General features: G+C 36.2%; 1 protein-coding gene across 1 annotated transcript in view; it reads left to right on the top strand.

The window, feature by feature from the left end:
• Positions 1–22,282, top strand: part of ARHGAP5 (Rho GTPase activating protein 5) — a 51,149-nt gene that overhangs the window by 4,732 nt on the left and 24,135 nt on the right. Inside the window, exons 2-4 of the mRNA XM_065686407.1 lie at positions 3,525–3,631; positions 7,340–11,237; positions 21,290–21,437. Coding sequence (XP_065542479.1) covers positions 7,515–11,237; positions 21,290–21,437 — 3,871 coding nt within the window. The 5' untranslated portion in view covers positions 3,525–3,631; positions 7,340–7,514. The remainder of the gene's footprint in view (positions 1–3,524; positions 3,632–7,339; positions 11,238–21,289; positions 21,438–22,282) is intronic.

Here is a 22,282-nt window from a genome sequence, read left to right as displayed (position 1 = left end):
ATGTTGGGGTTTTTTTCCATTTTTTTTTTTTTTTTTTCCTCCCTTTCTTATTTTCTGTGAACAGCAATAATGATAATAGATGCCCCTGGAATGCTAGATTCCAGCTAAAGAATTGTGTTTTGTTTTGAATTTAGGAATAAAGTTTAGGCCTTGATTTAATTTTGGGTAATACACTGGTGGTCCTCAGAGTATTGTTGTTAATAGGAGAACTTTAATGAGTTTAATAAGAACTAAGAACTTCGAACTTCTGTTCTTAAGCGCACTATTGCGTTAATATGTAATATGACGTTGGGCAGTTTTTGTTTTTTTTTTTTTTTCCCTCTTTTTTATTAATTTATCGCTTTGCTTTTGTGTGCAGAGAATTATCTATGCTACGTTCAGTTAGTATGATGGCCATCCTTTAGGAATGGTATTTGGCCATCATACTAACTGAATCCGAAATGACCAGTGGTTGGAGTAATCCATTCTCATCCTTCATTTACCTAGCATGACTAATCACTATACCACTTAAACTGAATTCCTTTTCAGTCAGAGTATCACTATTGAAGTCATTTCAAGGCATTGTCCTTTACAATCTTGTTATTGCTTGATTGAGCTTATTTCCTGATAACCAATCTGAATCTTTTTTCCCTAGTGTTGGGTGGTACTTGCTGTACTTTCAGAATTTTACCAGGGAGCATTGTATTTACCCTTACTTGAAAATAAGATTACAAATATGGTTACTTAAGTGAGATTACCAGCATTTGTGAAGACAAGAAGGCAATGTTAGCAAAGAGGACAGGACACGTTAAGTGGCTAGAACCTCAACCTTTGGTGAATTGAAATTGTTGATAAGATGACATTGGTATACTCCGTACCTGGTTTAGTTTCTAAAAAGGATTTAGATCTGAAGAGATTTCTTACGCTTGTTTGAGAGAAAAAGATACCTCTTGGTAAATACTGAATGAGAAGTAACAACATTACATAAAGCTACATCAACAGATTTTTAATTTTTTTTTTAAACTGTTCTTGAAGTACAAATGGTTGAATTGTTATTCTGATATGTTCTGGGTGGAGCTGCAATTACTGATGTGCTGATGGGTCTTAGAATTTGGATACCATACTCAGTATTTTCCAATGCCAAGTTTTGGTTCTTGAAAAGTGTGAAGTGAGGCATGACTTGGTAAAAAACCTTACTGTCAGCAATAACATGAATCCAGAACTAAAACTTCCTTGGAGTCATGGTCTTTGGTACTTGAAAGTATTGTGCATTTAGAAGTCATCCTACAGACCATTTCAGTGAGTTTGAGTTTTGTCCTGGTTTAAGCCCAGCCAGTAGCTCAGAACCCAGCCAGTAACTCAGAACCACGCAGCTGCTTGCTCACTCCCCACCCTCTTCCTAGAATGTGAAGGCAACTTGCAGCACTGCACCATCTACTAAGGAGGAGAAAAATGCTGTGGCTGAACCCAGGACTGTATTACTTTGTGATCTGCTGTATTGGTCACAGTAACTTTCTGCTAGTGTATTTGTATACCTTGCAGACTATGAGGGTCCTTTTGCAAACACTGTCACATAGCTATGGTAATTGAAACTAACCCTGAAAAATACTGATTGGAAACTGTTGCATCTAGACAACATTACAGAGTGAGTAAAGGAAACAACTCTTACTTGCCTGTTGGCATTGTTTGCAGCTGCTTAAATATTTGTTGGTCATGAGCAATTCTGTAGAGTCTTCTAGACAACATTTCTGCTTCAGCCATGTTAGGTCTGAAGATGGTAAACATTTTTAGATTCAGAAAGCAATTTCTGAAGGTATTCAGAATACTGAGATTTATTTGTAAGTTATTTTCTTAGGTGTGGATACATTAACAAGAACTGTGCAGCCACAATTTCTAAATAATGATAGGTGATTATTTTAGTATTTATTAGTTCCTAATAATATGGTACTCTATGCTGATGTTTAGAATTCTGCTTAGAAAACTCTGGGAGACATGTTTGGAAATAGGGCTTTCTGTGGCTTCTTAATGCTTTTAGCTGATCTTGTGGGGACCTGTCTTTGAGCTTTCTCTTGTGGCAGTGTGCGTTACGAAGTGGCTGGTGTTCCCTTTCCCCAAGCCCCAGATGCATTCTTGAAGGCAGAGACTTTTCTTTTAGTCTGTCTGCTTTTCCATGTACTCTTCTTCAGAGTCCCATAGTCTGTTTTCTCATGTGCAACTATCTGCTCTGCTCATGTAAGCTGTGGACAAAGTGGAGTGCTATGGCTAGGAGGTAAGGACAGGGAGTGTGACTTACCTCCTGTCTTCTCTTTCAAGTGGTTGAGTTTAGCTTTGCAGCTAGGCCAGGCTTAGTGCAGGACTGATTGGCTGCTATCTAATGATTTTGGTGGTGTTTGGTGCCACAAGATGAGAGCTACAGTATTATTGTTGTACTTGTATATTGCTCATCACTATGGCTATACTTTTTTTTTGTCCAAAAAAAGTTACCAAAAGTTACTAAGAAGGTTGTAAAACTTAGACTTTTTCAATTACCTGTGTTATTCCCAAAGCAAAGTGGAATTACTAGTGAATATAATTGTAACTGACAAATTAAGAAAAAGCTCTGCCGTACTGTCTTGATGTTATGTTTAGCACATACACAGCGTAGTGCTGCATCTTGCTTTAAAAATGACACCTTTCCTTAGTTAAAAGTGGCTTACATCACGATCTGGTGCAAATGCCTCGGGTTCTTTTCCTTTTCTGTATCTTAAAATACACATCACTGCCCTGACATTCAAAGTCTGGGTTTTGTGTGGATGCAAACTGAAGAAGTTCACTGGAAGAGAGTTCCATTTCTTGTTACTTTGTAGCAGCATTCCTCAGTTAAAATCAACACTTATCAAGGTTATACTAATAATTTGTGTCTTAGTTGTGAATTCACAATCTTCAGGTATAATTATGCTTTCAATTTCTGATTTGTCACAGCCTGTGAGGCTTTTTTTAATTTAGAAATGCTGTACTAAAGATAAAAAGGGTTTGAGATAGGCTGTACATTTTTTCTTAGTAATAAAATGTATGTACATGTATTTAGACATACATTCATTTTATGTGTTTTGTAAATACTGAGTATACAAACTTCATCTTATGAAACTATGGTCTAGGTATCTTAAAATTCCAAATTCTTCTACAAGTGATTAGAGCTGTTTATATTTCACAATTTGTGTTAACTTGAGACACTGTAGAATCACAGAATTAATTTGCTATATTCATTTATTTTTCAGAATAGGCTTCTGCAACCTAGGTATTGTTAAAATACAAATTTGAACTTATGAAATTGTAGTTAATTACTTAAAAGTTGTGCCTTCTCTGTCCCAAGTATTAATAGCTGTGCTTACAGAATTTAAATCCCCTATGTTTAGAGGAAGACCAGCCTGACTCTTGGTTCTGTTTATGGGTTTAAAATGAGGAAAACAATCTTCATGCATAGGTGCAGTATTGTACCTTCTCTGATTGCTGCCTCTGCATTCATGATTTTGAAATTAGTAACGAATCTGACTTTTTGGTTTCAGATCCCTCAGGGAAGGACTTGCTGAAGGACACTGTTTAAATGTGTGACATTACTGCAGGAAGATCATGGCAGGATAATCATCTTGCTTTGCACCTTGCTTTCCGAAGGGTGAGTTTGGTCTTTAGGTCTTCATAATCTTGTCTTTAAGGGGGAAGTAGGGTGAATTAAGTACAAGATGTTGCACCTTATTTTCTCTATAGCTGCCTTTGGAAATCTAAAAGCCTGTAGAGACAAGGTCCTATGGTTTGACTGTAGAAGGTCAGAGATTCTTCCTGCAGTGATATCATACACTTTGTATCGTCTGTAGTTCTCCAGCATTTTTGTATTTAAACATAGAAATGCTCCATTATTTTAAATTTGAAGATTTAAATTAGTTAGGGAAATCAAACAGCCCCTCCTCTGAATCTGTAACAAAGATGAGGGGGAGGGGAGTGATGACTTGGAGTGTTTTCTATTTGTTATAACAGAATTAGGCAGATTAAACCCAGATAATTGAACTAACTTACCATGAATTTTCATTGTGTATATTTCAAACCTGTACAATACTATAAAGTACTTTTAAATTACTGATATACTGAAAAGAGAAATCTTCTATTTGGTGAGCAGTTTAATAGTGATTACATATTAAATGTGAAGTCATTATACTGTCAGATTTTTACCAGATTTATTACTTAATTAACATAGATTTAAATTTGTGACTTTGCTTTGTGCAATCAGTGCAAAGTAGAAACTGTATAAAAAATGAAAAGAAAACCACACAGGTTTTAAGTATCTGTAGTGATTCAAATCCCACTATGGTGAAAATCTTCCATGTCAGAAATTTGTGAGAGACTAATGTGTTTATTTTCCCCTTGCTGGTGTCCCATTTCACCTTACTCTTTGTACTTCCTCACTTAAACGTTTTGACAAATCGATACATGTTTATTGCTGGAGAAGGAAGAACCTTTGCTGCTTGAGGATGAAGAGTATCTGAAAGTATTGATTGTTTTGTATAAAGTAGTTGCAAATTGACAGCATTCTTCCTGATTGAATGAAATAAACCTGTGGATGAAGGTTTTTGTGTTCTAGTTTAGTCCATGTCAAATCTGTATTGTGCTGTGGCAAACAGAAAACATTTTATAGTGGAAGTGCTGACTAAGCTTCTCATTCTAATAGTCTGAGTGATGCTACTATGATAAGCTTTGCTGTAGGAAAAAAACAACTGGGCTTATTTATAGTAATATAAACACTGCTTATGAAGGATTTAGTTTTGGTAAGTGTTTTTATTCCCAGAGCCATTTTCTGTTAGCTCTAAATTCTGTCTTTCAAGAATATAAAAACCACAGTGGAAACAGTAAAAACAAAATTTAAAATACAAGTTGTTTTTCTGAATGTGCCTTTGAGAAAACTGATTTAAACAAAAACCAAAAAAATAATTCCAAAAATACAGCATGCTTCTTTCACTGCTGCATGTCTTCATGTCTTGAATTAGTTTTACAAATATCAAAGCAGAAAATAGATTTTGAGAGCTTTTTGGGTGACAGATCCTACCTGTGTTGTTTTGGTTTGGTTTGGTTTGTTTGTTTTTTAAAGGAAGATACTACAGTATCATTCTGAACAAATTGTTAGTAGGAATGCAAGATGCACAATGATCAAAGTTGAGATACTGACACTAAAATTTCAGTATTGATGCTTGTTATACTTTTTCCTTCATATAAGGGCTTTTTACAGGTTTGTTTACATATATTTGTGTTATTTTGTACTCCACAAATGTAAAACCAAATATAAGCACAGTAGTCTGTATCTTTCATTTATAGTGCTATGTGATAGGTGCCTTTTTACCAAGAAAATGAGAGAAGTATTCTTATCAAAATATTTTCACAAAATTATAGAACAGTGTAGATTATGGAAGGCACCTCTCGAGGTCATTTTGTCCAGCCTCCCTGCTCAAGCAGGGTCACCTAGAGCAGATTGCCCAGGACCATGTCCAGGTGACTCTTGAGTATCTTCAATGAGGGAGCCTTTACAGCCTTTCTGGGCAGCCTCTTCCAGTACTCAGTCACCCTTACGATAAAAAAGTGTTTCCTGGTATGGCACTTCCTATGTTCAATCTGTGCCCATTGCCTCTTGTCCTGTCACTGGGCATCACTGAAAGAGTCTGGTTCTGTCTTCTTTACATCTTTCCTCCAAATATTTGTACACATTTATGAGATCGCCCCTGAGCCTTTTCTTCTTCAGGCTAAACAGTCCCGTCTCTCCCACCCTTTCATTAAATGAGAGACGCTGTAGTCCCTAATTGGCTCAGTGGCCCTTTGCTGGACTCTCGGGTAGCTCTATATCTTGTAGTGTAGAGCTGGACACAGTGCATCAGCTGTGGCCTTACTGGTGCTGCACAGAGGGGAAGGTTCACTTATCTTGGCCTGCTTGCAGTGCTTTGTCTAATGCTGCCCAGGGTACCAATAACCCTGTTTGCCATAAGAGTGTGTTGCTGGCTTGTGTTCAGGTTGCTGTCCAGTGGCATCCTCAGGTCCTTTTCTGTAAAGCTGCTTTCCAGCCAGTTGGGTCCCAGCATATGCTGATACATGGAATTCTTCATCCCTGGATGCAGGACTTTGTGTCACACAAAGCTTCTCTCAGCCCATGTCTTCAGCTTGTTGGTGTCTCCCTGGATGGCAGCATAACCCTCTGGTGTATCAGCTGCTCCTCCCATTTTTGTCACCAGCAAACTTGCCACAGCAAGTGGGTGTGCTCTGCCCCATCATCGAAGTCATTAATGAAGATTTTGAAAAGTATTGGCCTCAGGACTGGTCCCTGAAGTACACCACTACTTTTCATGTCACTAAACACAACCTATGGGGCCTAGCCATTCAGTTTTTTGTTTCCCTTATAATGTAACTGTTTTTAGAACAGTAAATATTTTTCCATTTGCAGTATGTATTTAAGCACAGTCTTCTGATTAATAACAGAGTTTGTGGGAATCGTTATACTCAAAGACAGCTTCAGTAAAGCCACTGGAACCTTGTACGTAATTCTGTGGAAGCTTGAGTGTAGATATAGTAGTTTTTGTTTATAGTTATTTAATTTTTTTTATTTTTTACTAGAAACATAAGAAACACTACATTGTAATCTTAAAATCTCAGATGTAAGTCTCAATTTTCTGTATGTAGTATCTCTGTGACAATATTTGTACTTTTCTGTACAATGCAGGTTAGAAACTTCTCCATAAAAGCAGTTTTCTGTTAGTATACAAATAAAGTATTTCTGCAGATAGGCAGTGGCTAAGCCACATTGGCAACTTCCTGGTTTTGCAGCTTCTTATGTGAAAGTTTTGTTACTGAAATCTAAACCCAAACCTACAAATGCATGCAAAAGTAGTTAGTAACACAAGTAAGCATGCTGTTTAGTGGATGTATGAGCGTGACTAGAAGTGTGTGTGTGAGTACTGAGTTGGGTTTAGAGTTTTTGTGTTGCGTTTATTTTAGTGGAAAATGCTTCTAGTGCCTAGCACCCTAAGTTATGAAGAAAACCAGTCATTTGGGGTTTTGGGTGTGGATTGTTTTTCTTTTTTAGAAGTATGCTGATCTATCAAAGTAGGTATGAACTATTATTAAATGGTACCTAAAGCTGTTTGGTTTTAAATTTATAATATAAATAGTATTGACATGAATTAATTGTGACTTTAAGATTTCATTTAAAGTACTTGTAAAATTTCATACACCTAGAAAACACTTTCAGAGTGAGCAATCAAAACGGCTTTTTAAAACCTCTTTTCTCTCTTGAATATTAGAAGGAAATGCCTGCAATCTTAAAAATTTTTTCCCTCTTTGTTTTGTTTAGGAAGATGATCCTCATCAACCTGGCTATCTGAGGTTCTCTCAATGACAAGCTGAAGCAGGAACAACTGGAAGCTGTTTCTGGAACTCTGGATATACAGCTTAAATTTGTAGGAGCTTTCCAGAATGAAAACCACATACAGTTACCTTGATAATTGCAAAAGGATGAGAGGAAAGTTATGATGGCAAAAAACAAAGAACCACGCCCCCCATCTTATGCTGTTAGTGTTGTTGGACTGTCTGGAACTGAAAAGGATAAAGGTAATTGTGGAGTTGGAAAGTCATGTTTGTGCAATAGATTCGTTCGTTCAAAAGCAGATGAATATTACCTTGAGCATACCTCTGTGCTTAGCACAATTGACTTTGGAGGAAGAGTTGTTAACAATGATCACTTTTTGTACTGGGGTGACGTAACACAAAGCGGTGAGGATGGAATTGAGTGCAGAATTCATGTAATTGAACAGACTGAGTTCATTGATGATCAGACTTTCTTGCCTCATCGGAGTACGAATTTACAACCATATATAAAACGTGCAGCTGCCTCCAAACTGCAGTCAGCAGAAAAATTAATGTACATTTGCACAGATCAGCTAGGCTTGGAGCAAGACTTTGAGCAAAAACAAATGCCTGAAGGGAAATTAAGCATAGATGGGTTTTTATTGTGCATTGACGTAAGCCAAGGCTGCAATAGGAAGTTTGATGATCAACTTAAATTTGTGAATAATCTCTATATCCAGCTCTCAAAATCCAAAAAACCCATAATAATAGCAGCAACAAAATGTGATGAATGTGTGGATCATTATCTGCGAGAGGTTCAGGCCTTTGCTTCAAATAAGAAGAACCTTGTGGTAGTGGAAACATCGGCAAGATTCAATGTCAATGTTGAAACATGTTTTACTGCACTGGTACAAATGATGGATAAAACTCGTGGTAAACCCAAAATAATCCCCTATCTGGATGCCTATAAAACTCAAAGGCAGCTAGTTTTTACAGCAACAGACAAGTTTGAAAAACTTGTCCAAACTGTGAGAGACTATCATGCAACTTGGAAAACTGTTAGTAATAAACTGAAAAACCACCCCGATTATGAAGAGTACATAAATCTGGAAGGAACAAAAAAGGCCAAAAACACATTTTCAAAACATATAGAGCAACTTAAACAGGAGCATATTCGAAAAAGAAAAGAAGAATACATTAATGCATTGCCAAGAGCTCTTAATACTCTTCTGTCAAACCTTGATGAGATTGAGCGCTTGAGCTGGCCAGAAGCCTTGAAGGTAATGGAGAAAAGGCCTGACTTCCAGTCCTGTTTTGTAGTGCTTGAAAAAACACCCTGGGATGAAACTGACCACATAGATAAAGTGAATGACAGAAGGATTCCGTTTGACCTTCTCACTACCCCAGAGGCAGAGAAAGTTTACAAAAACCATGTGCAGCATCTTATATCTGAAAAAAGGAGGGTTGAAATGAAGGAGAAATTCAAAAAAACTCTTGAGAAAATCCAGTTCATTTCACCCGGACAGCCATGGGAAGAAGTTATATGTTTTGTGGTAGAGGACGAAGCATTCAAATACATCACTGATGCAGATAGTAAAGAAGTGTATGGTAGGCACCAGAGGGAGATTGTTGAAAAAGCCAAAGAGGAGTTTCAGGAAATGCTTTTTGAACATTCAGAGCTGTTTTATGACCTGGATCTTAATGCAACACCAAGTTCAGATAAAATGAGTGAAATTCATGCAGTTCTGAGTGAAGAACCTAGATACAAAGCTTTACAGAAACTTGCACCTGACAGAGAATCTCTTCTGCTTAAACACATAGGATTTGTTTATCACCCAACTAAGGAAACTTGCCTCAGTGGCCAAAATTGCACGGACCTGAAAGTAGAGCAGTTACTTGCCAACAGTCTTGTGCAACTAGACCATGGTCGCTCAAATTTATATCACGATAGTGCCAACATTGATAAAGTCAATCTCTTCATTTTGGGCAAGGATGGCCTTGCACAAGAATTGGCAAATGAAATTCGCACACAATCCACTGATGATGAATATGCATTAGATGGAAAAATATATGAACTAGATCTTAGGCCAGTTGATGCAAAATCTCCATACCTGTTGACTCAGTTGTGGACCTCAGCCTTCAAACCACATGGTTGTTTCTGTGTGTTTAACTCCATTGAATCACTGAATTTTATTGGGGAGTGCATTGCAAAAATAAGGGCTGAAGCATCTCAGATAAGGAGAGACAAGTATATGGCTAATCTTCCATTTACGTTAATACTGGCTAACCAGAGAGACAGTGTTAGCAAGAATCTACCTATTCTGAGACATCAAGGACAGCAGTTGGCCAACAAATTACAATGCCCTTTTGTAGATGTACCTGCTGGTACATATCCACGCAAATTCAATGAGGCCCAAATAAAACAAGCTCTGAGGGGAGTACTGGAAGCAGTTAAACACAATTTTGATGTTGTAAGTCCAGTTCCCACCATTAAAGATCTGTCAGAAGCGGACTTAAGAATAGTCATGTGTGCCATGTGTGGTGATCCCTTTAGTGTGGATCTTATTCTGTCACCCTTCCTTGACTCTCACTCCTGTAGTGCTGCTCAGGCTGGCCAGAATAATTCTTTGATGCTTGATAAAATAATAGGTGAAAAGAGGCGTCGAATACAGATAACTATATTATCATATCATTCTTCAATTGGTGTAAGGAAAGATGAACTTGTTCACGGGTATATACTGGTCTATTCTGCGAAGCGGAAGGCATCCATGGGAATGCTTCGGGCATTTCTTTCTGAAGTTCAGGATACGATTCCTGTCCAGTTAGTGGCTGTTACTGATAGCCAGGCAGACTTCTTTGAAAATGAAGCAATCAAAGAACTCATGACAGAAGGGGAACATATAGCAACAGAGATTACTGCTAAGTTTACAGCTTTATATTCATTATCCCAGTATCATCGTCAGACAGAGGTTTTCACATTGTTCTTCAGTGATGTATTAGAGAAGAAAAACATGATTGAAAGTTCTTATATGTCAGACAGCACAAGGGAAACAACCCATACAAGTGAAGATGTTTTTCCCAGATCTCCCAGAGGAAGTTCCCTTGACTATAATTATCCAGATTCAGAGGATGATGCTGAAGGACCACCACCTTACAGTCCAATTGGTGATGATGTGAGGTTACTCCCAGCACCTAGTGACCGTTCAAAGTACCGACTGGATTTGGAAGGAAACGAATATCCCGTTCACAGTACGCCGCTCAACTGTCATGACCATGAACGCAACCATAAAGTGCCTCCTCCAATAAAACCGAAACCACTTGTTCCAAGAACAAATGTGAAAAAACTGGATCCTAATCTCCTGAAAACAATTGAGGCAGGTATTGGGAAAAACCCTAGGAAACAACCTTCTCGAGTGCCTGCAGCACCACCAGAAGATATAGACCAATCTGACAACTATGCTGAACCTATTGACACTATTTTCAAACATAAAGGCTTTGCAGATGATATCTATGCGGTTCCAGATGATACTCAGAATCGTATTATTAAGGTTCGAAACTCAATTGTTATAAATACCCAAGGTGAGGAAGAAAATGGGTTTTCTGATAGAATATCCAAAAGTCATGGGGAAAGAAGGCCTTCAAAATACAAATACAAGTCTAAAACTCTGTTCAGCAAAGCTAAGTCTTACTATAGGAGAACACATTCGGATGCAAGTGACGATGAGGCTTTCACCACCTCAAAAACTAAAAGAAAAGGAAGACATCGCGGAAGTGAAGAAGACCCACTTCTTTCACCTGTTGAAACATGGAAGGGTGGCATAGATAACCCTGCTATTACATCGGATCAAGAACTGGATGAGAAAAAAATGAAAAAGAAAACCCACAAAGTAAAAGAAGATAAGAAGGTAAGTCGATTTAAATTTTATTTACAACTTCTGGTATGTTCTAAGAAGGGAAGAGTCAAAATATGCAAGAGTTACACCCTATCTTGAAACAGGTGTTTTCAAATTTTGATGTAACACTGTTTGATTTTTGTCCAAGTTATTACTTAAACTTCCTCAGAACGAGCAAACCTGGGGGAATGAGATGGTTTGTCTATCTAATCCTCTGTTCAGTAAGTTTCTGTTCTTTTCACCTCTGTACATGTGCAGTCTCTCTTCCATGTGACTAAGTGAAGACAGAATTTGGTTAATCATAACATCTTAAAAAAAAAAAACAAGTTGCTCTGTGAGTTCTTGGGTAGAACTGGTTCTTGCAGTTCTGGCTGCTAGAGCAAAGTATGGGGCTGGTGAATGAAAGGGGTGGTTTCTTTTTAATTCTTAATTGTCTACCTGGAATTCTGAAACAAGAACACGAACGGGAAACTTTAAGTGGTTTTACTGACTGCTGCATTTTCCTAGTATGGGCAAGCAGGTAATCACATTGAAAGCTGTGCTATCTGTACAATTCTTAATTCAAACAAAATAAAAGGAACAAAATGCCTGCCTGGTATGGGTTTCTAAATAATGCTATGACGTTCTACTAAAAAAATGTCTGCGTTTTTAGTTTGATCTTCATGTTTGATAGTTACTTGTCTTTTGACCTGCTGCTGTAAAAAATTTTTACATCAGTGTAGTGTTGTGGTATAGATTCTCAATGTATACACTTTATAGTTTAGATCTTAATTTTAGGCTAGCAATCATTGTCTTCATACAGTTTACGTTTAATATTAAATCAGGAGTGTGCCTGGTCACTTAGATATTTTCTTTCTAGTCTCAAAATGAATGAACCTTTTTAATGTTGTCTTTTGTTAGCGTTTTAAAAATGTCCCTTTTAGCTTAAATATGACAGTACTTGAATAGCATTTAGAAATAAGCTTTGTTTAAGCAGAGCATAGTTAAATTTTACTAATGGATTAAATTCTGAATTGCACTTCCTAGCATGCAGCTGTGATTTGAATTACACGAATGATTTAAAGGGCACAAAATTTTCTTAAAGCTTACTCATAAGCATAGATAATGATGTCTTGTGGGCATAAAATCATGAGGTTAAAAATACTTTGAAGTTGTTACTTTTGGGAAACTTATTTTTGAAAAACAGTTTGTATAGTTTTGATTGAAATAGTCTTGCTACATAAAAATTGAAATGTAATACTCGTAATCCTCTGAGCTGTGTTGACAGAGAGTTCCTCTGACTTGGGTGTTTATGTTTGAAATGTGGAGACCTAATGTAGTGGTATCTTCTCTCCGTGGTGTTGTGTCAGAAACCTCCCTGATACCTTTACCAAAGCCTCTGCTTTGTGCTTTGGCCTGTTGAGAGGCAGCCTGAGTCAAAACTTTCAGGCTGTTCTAAATTTTTGTAGTAGGTTAAGACTCTTGAAGAGTATAACGGTTTTGGTTTTGGGTTTGTTTTTTTTTCATTATAACTTGCAAGTTGAGGTCCAGGGCTGCTACTTTCAACTTAGTCAGAGAAAACTTCATAGTAGAAGTACAAGTTATTGTAATGATGGTGAAAGCAAATTTAACTTGATAACTGAAACATTTGCAAGCATTCAAAATACCTAAGAATGTTGAGTGCTTATTGCTTTTGATAAGTAGTGACTTCTGTATGTGTTGACTTGCATTATGTGAAAGTGAGAGTAGTTCCAGTTCATCTGAGAATCATTCCAGTTTCTAATGTACTCCTTTGGTTGATTCTTTTGCAAGAGCCATGCAGTTTTACTATATTTGGAACTTATTCCAACATGTTCACCATGTTGTTGTTTTAGATGAGCTTAAAGCAGTCTTTAATTACCAGAACTGAAAAATTAATCAAATGGTATTTTCCTTGTTGGCTGTTAGTCCGTGTGGGGGATGTTAGTGCACCACTACTTACAGATTACTTGCTGGGCTTTTTTTGATAATTTTGACCCTTTGAATGTGAAAGGGATAAATAAAACTTTTGTACTCTTTTCTGAATGTTGCTTAAAGCTCTTACTGATAAGTTTCCTAAATTGTTTTATGTAAAAGGAATATACGATACACATGTAACTACTCTTGCTATAATTATAGTGATTCTGAAATACAGAATTCTTACGAACAAAATGAATTTGTTTGGAAAAACAGCCTTTGAAGTCTGAGATCCGTATTGTCTCTGTTGAAGATTACAACTTGATCTTGTGCTTTTGCTTTGAAGTATGCTGTTGCTTTTTAAAGCCCAAATGGGATGTAACATTCTTGATACTCCTTTCATCTTTGTTGGTTTGAGGGGTTTGAGATGTGGTGCTTCTGGGTGGGTTTCTTGTATGGTATTGCAGACAGCTCCTATGCACAGTCATTTGTGGGTTTTGTACTAAAGTTTTCAGTTATGCAGAGCAGACTTCATATAGAAACAGAATTTGTCTATGGAGACATTTATGTTTAAAATTTTTCGTAAAACCATGTTGGGGGATATTGTTTTTTGTTTTTTTTTTTTTTTGGGGGGGGGGGGTGTTGGCTACCCACCCCCTTATCCCTCCACATTTATGACAGTTATTTTAAAGTTCAAACCAGTGAAAGTTTCTTGAAGGAAATTCACTTTCCTCTTGGAGGCTGTTCTGGAAACTGTCCTAAAGGCAGAATCAGAATAAGGAAACATTTAAAGATAATGTGTTTCAAGAAGGAGACATGATCTTGCTGAAGGATGCTCGTTCTGTCCTGATGCTTTCAGAGCCCAATCTCCCAATTTACCAGATGAAATCATATAAAAGTATGGGCACTAGGACAGATACAGGGAGGCAATGGGTGTACAGTGATCATAGGAGTCATGTAAAAAATTGAAGGCAGTAAACGCTCCGTGGGTAGGGAGGAGGAAGGGAGTTTCAGAAAACATTATAATAGGAAAACCAACAGTTTCTTTTAACAAACCGGAATCTGTCAGCCATAGTTTGATTCATCTGCTAACACATATACCAAACTTTAAAAAAAAACAACCCTGTTGTGAACACACACTGTTAAAGGCAGAAGTAAATACTCAGAATTCTGCTACTTGTTGCTGTTTGTAAGAATAAATTAAGATGTTTTACAATGGAAAGTATAGCAGTGACAAATCTGTGGCAAGCAATTAATGTTACTTGCAAGGTCCTCTAATGCTGCATACTACCCAAGGAAATGAAACAATTTGAAACTGAGGTCAGTTAAGTGTGCTTTGGTCTGATTTTTTTGCCCATAGTTTTTGTCCATAACACCATGTTTGCATTTCCAGTTCTTCTTTCTGTATGCTGGTAGTCAGAACTGGAAGAAGCATGCTTGAGCTCTGTTTTCAGTTGTCACAGAAACGATTCCTCTGGAAAGTTTCATCTCTTCATTCTCACTGTTCTTTAAAACTCATTCAGAATTTGTTTCCTCTATATCAGTGAGGAATCTTCTTGCAATATTCAGTTTTCATCTTTCCTTGTGTTAACATTTGTCCTGAAATGTTTTTTTTTTTCCTTTGTCATCGATCACCCCCAAAGAGATGAAGAGAATATGGCTGCTTTGTGACCTTTGTTTTAGAAGACTAAAAAAGATTTTGTAATTCCCTCTGAACTTAACGTTTTTGAAAGAGGATGACTGAAATTGTGTATAGTATTGCAAAGAATGACATAGAAGTGGATCATATCATCTTAATGTTTGTTGATCTGTACTAGAAATTACAGCCTAACACAATTGTGTGATTGCGCTTAAGTGTCTTAGCTGCAGTTCAGTTATTGTCACTTTAGGAACCTTTGGCCTTTTCTTGTCATTCGTAATTTCCAGCTAATGATTTACTACTGTATAGTACATGGACATTATAGTACATGCACACACATATAGTACATACATTATAGTACATGCTACATTATAGTACATGCTAGATGCATGTTCCAGTGTGCGATTTTTCTGTTAGTCTATGACTTTGCCCTTTTTGTTGTTGAATATCGTCCTATTTCTGTCACTCTGGTTGTCTCAGAAGTTTCCTATATGCCACCATCAATTGCCTTACCAAAGTTCAGAGTGGTAAAACCAGCTGATTGTTGAGGTTTCTTTGCCTCTCAAAAAGAGTATGTTTTCAGTGGAGGAGGTTCAATGCATCTAGCATAGTCAATCTTGTGATACACCCGCCTTTATCTTATGTTATTACTATGTTTCTAAAAGTTCCGAAAAAATTTATTGTATGGCCTTGCATGTGCTTTTAACAAAGGGACTGTTAAACATTTTCTGGCAGGGCAGTATATGAAAAAAGCAGAGAGAAGGAGAAAAAGAAAGTGGTCTGGCTTCAGTCATGCAGCTTCTTACCCAAGTTGATGTGGAATTGTGTGCACACTGTGCTTTTGAACACTTAAAAGTGCATGTTGTGTGCCAGTATTTGTTAATGTGTCTTTTTTTCTTTTTCCCCTACAGAACTTTTCCTGTAAAAGTTTCTCTTATGAAAAAGCACTTAGTCTTTTCTGCAGTTATTGCACAAAGTATCTCTCGAAATTATTTTCCAGAGAGAATTCTCCCCTTTATCAGCATGCTTTCCATGTTTGATTATTTGTTTTCTTCACAAACTTGGAGGAACTGAGCAGAGAGGATAGTGTTGATCTGCAGCTTGCCTCAGCTGTTTCTGCTTTGCCAAGTCAGACCTCTCCAGCTGTGTGCTCATTCATCTGCATCTTTTCTAAAAATTGCAGGTGGGAACTACAAGTAGATGCTTGGCTTGTCTAGAATCTTCAGTATTGTAATACAAAGGTCTGCTATAGAACAGTATTGTGAGTTGGTACACACCACTCTTTTTAAAAGCAGCAGCCTTGCAGGCCATATAATAAATTAATTTTGTCTTTAACTTGGTGAATTTGGAGATATGAAATAACAGAAAGAAAATGCAGAAAATTTCAGGACATGAAAGGGCAGTGATCATTTGTAGAGGACAGGGATCTTGCTAGAAGAAGCTTTAAATCTCGAACAGGAGGAACCTCTTCATATGTCTGTAATAACCCTAAAGCTGCAACTGTCACACAGTTTATGCACTGATATATGACCTAAACCATAGTTTTTCTTGGCTTGGAATGTTGTTCTCGTGTAAACAAGCTTGATAAAAATATGTTTTAAATTATTTATCAATTATTATTGATTTATCTGTTATTATTACTACATTAAATGATTCCAAGTTATTTTTGACTGTTGTCTTAATTTAGTAATTCCCTATACAGCAGGAAGGCTGCCTGATCTGAAAATGTGTAGCTATTCCACATAATTACCATTAGACTTATTATTTGTCTTTACTATGGAATAATTTCAATACTATGGGAGTATTGAAAATTTACCCATCTAATTTAGAGCTCTTCATGAATACTTTGAAATATGACACTTGTTCTTGTCTTTTTATAGAAGAATTATTTTGTTAATACATTTGTAAAAGTAGGAGTCAGATTAGAAGTGTATTTTCTTAATGGAAGAAATTTCTCAAAGTACTTCTGAAAACAAATCCTAACTACAGAGGTCTTGTAAACAATATAGTAAATTAACAGATCAGTGATAATTCTTTGACATACCACTGTTAAGTTACTAAATCTGTGAAAGTTTAACTATTTTTGTTCTATGACCTATAGTCAATAGTTTCATTACTCAAGGTCTGATTTTTTTTTTTATTTTTTTTTTTATTGGAGTTTCCAGCTGTGTTGTTAAATTAAATCTGAAGAAACAGTGCTTTAAAGCACTATGCCTTGCAATCTTGTTTGCAAACAACACTTGTTAATTCCAAAGAAGTTAGTGAATTATGTTCTTTCTATTTTCCTTTATGCCAAAGTGATTGTAAGATGCCTTTTTCTTTAATCTGTAAACTTCTCAATGGAAAAATTCATGAGCACCTAGATGAACTATCACGTATAGTGTGTTCTAAAACAAGTCTGAGTAAGTAGTACAGGTTTGACATCTATTTTTCTATGCTTGAACTTGTTTGCTCTTAATATTTCAAAATTACATGGAATTTTATGTTGCAGCTATTACTGAAATAATATCGGGAACTGTACAGCCCATGTATGTTGATCTCAGTTTTAGTATGACTAAGATAAACATGTGAGAAATGGAAGATCAACTTACATTTGGATTCAGCTGTTCTTGTGTAAATTCAATGGTTGATTTAGCAAAGTACTGTCTGCTTCAGACTAGAATGATTTTTGTGTGTGTGTTGGTTTTTTGGTTTTGGGGTTTGTTGGTTTTTTTTTTTTTTTTCCCCTCTCCTGAGGAGTATGGGAAATACCAAAAGCTGTCCTTTCAGGTTTCATCTGTTCAAATTTAACACTCTTAAAATGTGTATTTGGAGCCATATGCCTTCTTGAGCCTCTTTAGTTTAAAACTTAGTGTAGCATACTGGAACTCTAAAAATGGCAGAAGGCATGAGGGGAAGAAAGAGCATGTTAGGGACCATCGTCTGCAGTATTCATATGTTGTATAATTTCTGAAGAGCTAGCCATGAAGTAGAGATTGCAAATGCTTTATTAAGCCCATAAAATGAATGCTGTTCAGGGTGCATGGTTTTATGAAGTACTTTAATACACCTGAAAATATGGACTTTGCTCTCTGTGACCCTTGGGCTGACTACAAATGAAGTAGGCAAAAAATTTTCTTTGTATTAAAAGTAGTAGTGAAGTGTGTGGGAGGTAGAGAAGTGGTTAAAATTCTCCTTTGATAAATAAATTATGATGATCCCACCATTCTGGTGTGATGGAGGTGAGAGGAAAAAAGGAAAGGGAGTCCAACTTAAGCAGACAGGACTTGCTAAAGTAAGCAGCTCATCAATAAAGGTGTTTGATAGGTAGGTTTGGGCAGATTTGTTTAAGTTTTGAAGCTAATTTTAATAAATTGCAGCCTTCTTTTTCTCTAGAAGATGAGTGCTGCTTAGCTGATACCCTGGTACCTACAGTCAGGAGGGTTAATCTGGAGTATACTTTAAATCTCCATTTTTAGGGTTTTATGATTTTTATAATGAAATTTTAAGTGTTGAAATCAAGAATTAGATACTGTATTAGAATATATGTTTTTATATTTACCTTTTATTAAGAGGACTTTAGCTAATCTTTTGCAACACGTTTCAGTGATTAACCTACTGTAATTCAGGTAAATGCTTTTGGTATCAGCAATGCAAGGCAAGTTTGGGATTCTCAGAGTTAAAATGTTTTCCTGCCAAAATATGTAAGGATCAGCTGGAGGTTTGTTACTAACCTCTGTTAGGGTAAGAAGAGAAGTTGTCTTTGGCCAGAAGCAAGTGGTGAAATCCATGCTGTAACGTTTAACGTTAATGCAGCAATCAATTATAAAAACCAGATTTATATGATAACGAAGGATTTCAGTGTTACAGTGTTGGGATTGTGTTTTAATTACACGAAACAGTGCTATGTCAAAGAATAAGCTTTTTGCTGGGATTAACTAAGAAAACTTTTGTGCTGCTTATTGTTTTCTCTAACTTGGTGCCATTATCCTGACTAGCAGATCTAAAAGTTCCATCCAGAGCTGCTATTTTCTCAGAGTGGGGAACAGGGATTTTAAAAAGAGCTTTCACTAAAGCTTGTTTTGGTTAGAAATAAGACCTGCATTTTTTTCCTGAACACAGTTGATCTTTTCACAAAGATCAGGTCTTTTGCACAGTAATATGCCTTTTTGTTCAGAACAGGATCTTTGCTTAAGAAGTCTAGACGTGTATGGAAGTCTCAAATTAGGAAATACATGGTGGATTTTTAATACCTTGAAGTTTTGTTGTTAATTTGCAAAAGTATTAGAATTTATTAAAAGTTTTTGTGAAGATTGTGTAGATCGTGTTATTTGCATGAAGATTTGATATGCGCTGTCATTGGACAGTTTACCCCCTCAGATGCCCCAAAAGAAAGGAAAATCTTGAAAGATATTTTAATAAATATTTAACAGGAGGGAGGCAAAATACTTAATGGTGCATAATGGTAAATAGCTGAAAAAATTATTATTGTGACTTTGCCTTGTGAAATCCCAATTTCGTGTTTATGGAATAGCCCTGCAGTGATCGTTTTGTCTCCTACTCTACTTTTAGATCAGTTTGAGAAGGACTTCAGGATTTTGGTTGTGTTTTGTGGTGTTTTTTTTTTTTTTTTTGGTTGGTTGGAGTGGGTTTTTTGTTTGTTTTTTAATTATTTTGTGGTTTTGTTTTTTTTTTTTTTTTTTTATTCTTCTTTAGATTCTTTAGACAAAGTAGCCACATTGGTGGTTAAACTGTTTCAGGTAGACAATTCTGTGTAAGAAAACTTCCTGTACTTTTGAGTGCGTATTGTCATGCTTGATATCTCAATCCCTTAAACCATTCTTCTAAATGCAGGACAATTACTAGGAAAAAAAACCCCAACATTCCTTATTGTGGCTTTGCAGACACTTTTCACTCACTTTGTCTGGGTTTTACACCTTTAGCTTCTGTTGGCACTTTCAGCTGCTGCTCCTCTGAACTAAATGTTGCATAGATAAGATTTTGCCACTAAAGAGAAAATGGCCAATAAACTGAGTGCTGGGGACTTCAAAGCTGCCGACTGCCACAGTGAGAAGGAAGGAAGGAAAAGATGTTTCTAAACTGAAGTCACATGCTGGCAGAATTAGTTATCCAGGATGAGTAAAAGTTATTCAAAGAGTTGACAGTTGAAAAGAATGGTTTCAGATATTGTCTGCTTTGTCATGAAAGTTTATCTTCAAGTTTTATCCTAAGTTCTTTTTTTGTGAAGTTTTTATTAGATTTTCAGTTAATGTAAAACTTCGGGAGAAATGTATTGCTGGAGAGCAATTTCTTTCTAATATTTTGAAGAACTCTTCTATAGAAATCCAGAATTTGAAAGATAAGCCTATTTTTTGTTAGCCTTCTGTTACCATGGTCAGTCACAGGAACTCTGTTGCTGATTTTAAGAACCACAAGCTATCTAATGAAGAGACATGCATAAATAAAAAGGTTTACGTTTACTGTTGCTTAATTAGGTTACTGAAAGGCTTTGGTTAACAGGTATTTTTATCAAGTGCTGAAGAAATTCCAGAGGTGCTGTAGGGTGAGAGTCAGAGAAGTGTTCTTTAGGCTGGAGTTTGCACTTTCTTCTCTAGAATTCAACTTCGTCTCCTTAATTCTCAGTGGGCAATGCAGTCATGAATATGTACCATGCTAGGTAGTCTTTCAGGACTGATTAAATAAATTGTACAATATCCTAGAAGTTAATTGACTTATTTACTTATACACATAGATTGAAATTCCAGACTTTTCTAGATGGAAAACATGGAAACATGTCTTGTCTTAATTGCTAATTGAGTTTTAGTCTTATGAATTATAACATTCTAGGAACCCTGTTATTAAATTTAAATCTGGCTGTTGTGCTTTTTATTTTTCTTTTGTACTATTAGATGTTGACTGAAGAGCTTTTATATGAAAATGTAGCTGCTTTTAACTAACTTCTTGCTGTGTATAAAGATAAAATGCTGGATTTTAATGGTGATGTTCATTCCATTTCCATGTTCAGTTGCCAATGTACAGCCAATTGATTGAGCACTTTATATGTCCATCTCTGAGTATTTTCATGAACATTCAGACATAAAACATGTAATTCTTGTAATCGTCCACATGTGGTCCAGCAGTTGAACTGCTAACAGTCCTTCTTGGTGTAGGGAGGGATATGATTGTGGATGGATCAGAACAAGCAAGAAAAATCCATATAAAACTGTAGTATGTAAAGACTTATTGTAGTAGTCTAAGTAAGCAGTGTGTTTATTTTTGTTCCTGTAGTATTTCTGTTGCATTGTGTCATCCTATTCCTAATGTGATGCCAAAAAGACCAAATATATTAGAAGTTATTTGAGTGCTTTGTGTCTAAAGTATGCTATTTTAAAGTACATTTCTTTCTACTCAGTTCGTCATAGAGGAATTTTAATGTTTGATGTGTGATCTGCTTGTTTTTACTAAATAGTTACAATATGAGTTAGTTAAAATATTACTTGAATATTGCTTAAATAACTCTGTTTTGTTGTAGCCGAAAAAGAAAACTAAGACATTCAATCCTCCAATTCGTAGAAACTGGGAAAGTAATTACTTTGGGATGCCCCTACAGGATCTGGTTACACCTGAGAAACCGATACCTCTGTTTGTTGAAAAATGTGTGCAATTCATTGAAGATACAGGTAAGATAGGAGAACTATTGGAGGAAAGACTTTCCCACTTTGCATTAATTAGTAAAGCCTCTCATTGTCTGTTTCAAAGTACTTTTAGAATTTTATCCTTGAAGTAAATAATTACAGAAAAAGCACATTTTGAAAGTAGAGTATATTCTCTAAATTGTATGCTTAATATGTGATGTCTGTTTGTCTATATTTACACAAGTACTTACTTTCATTTTAACAAACATTTGAAGTTAAGTATTTTTTCCTGTAATTTAAAAAGCTTGTATGACACTCTAATGCCAAATGACTTTTAACCAATGGCATTCCAGTTTTACATGTCTCCCTGTTGCCACTATTTTACTTCATGTATCAAAGAGCTCTGAAATCCATTTTTTCCAGTTACAGAAAACAGGTGCATGGTATGGCTTAATTAGTCATTTTGCTTTCCTTATTTTGCTGCTAAACCTGGTTTTGCATTTTTACTTGTTACAGAGATGAAGACATTTCTAAATACTGTGTGATTTTACATGAAAACATGTTAAGCAGTTTGTTTAACTTGCAGATTTCCAGTTTAACATAAAATATTAACATAGTTGTGTTTGTACTAGGGTGAAATTTCTCAGTACAGTTTCTTCTCTTTCCTTTCTCCCTGGCTCCCCAGTTATGTGTTTTCCCCTGCTTTTAGCATGTTTACTCCATAACCATGGATGTCATGGCTATGTGGGACCATCTTGCAGGTCCAAAGAAGACTACATTTAAGAGTGGGGAGTTGTTAGGTTTGGGAGTGACCTGTGGTTGGGTTTCTGTTGTTCTGTTTTGTTTGTGTTTTGTTTTTTTGAGTGGGTGGGGTTTTTTTGTTTTTTTTT

Source organism: Lathamus discolor, chromosome 6 (assembly GCF_037157495.1).
Source record: "Lathamus discolor isolate bLatDis1 chromosome 6, bLatDis1.hap1, whole genome shotgun sequence".
NCBI classification, from domain to species: Eukaryota; Metazoa; Chordata; class Aves; order Psittaciformes; family Psittacidae; genus Lathamus; species Lathamus discolor.
This window is presented reverse-complemented; position numbering and strand designations above follow the sequence as displayed.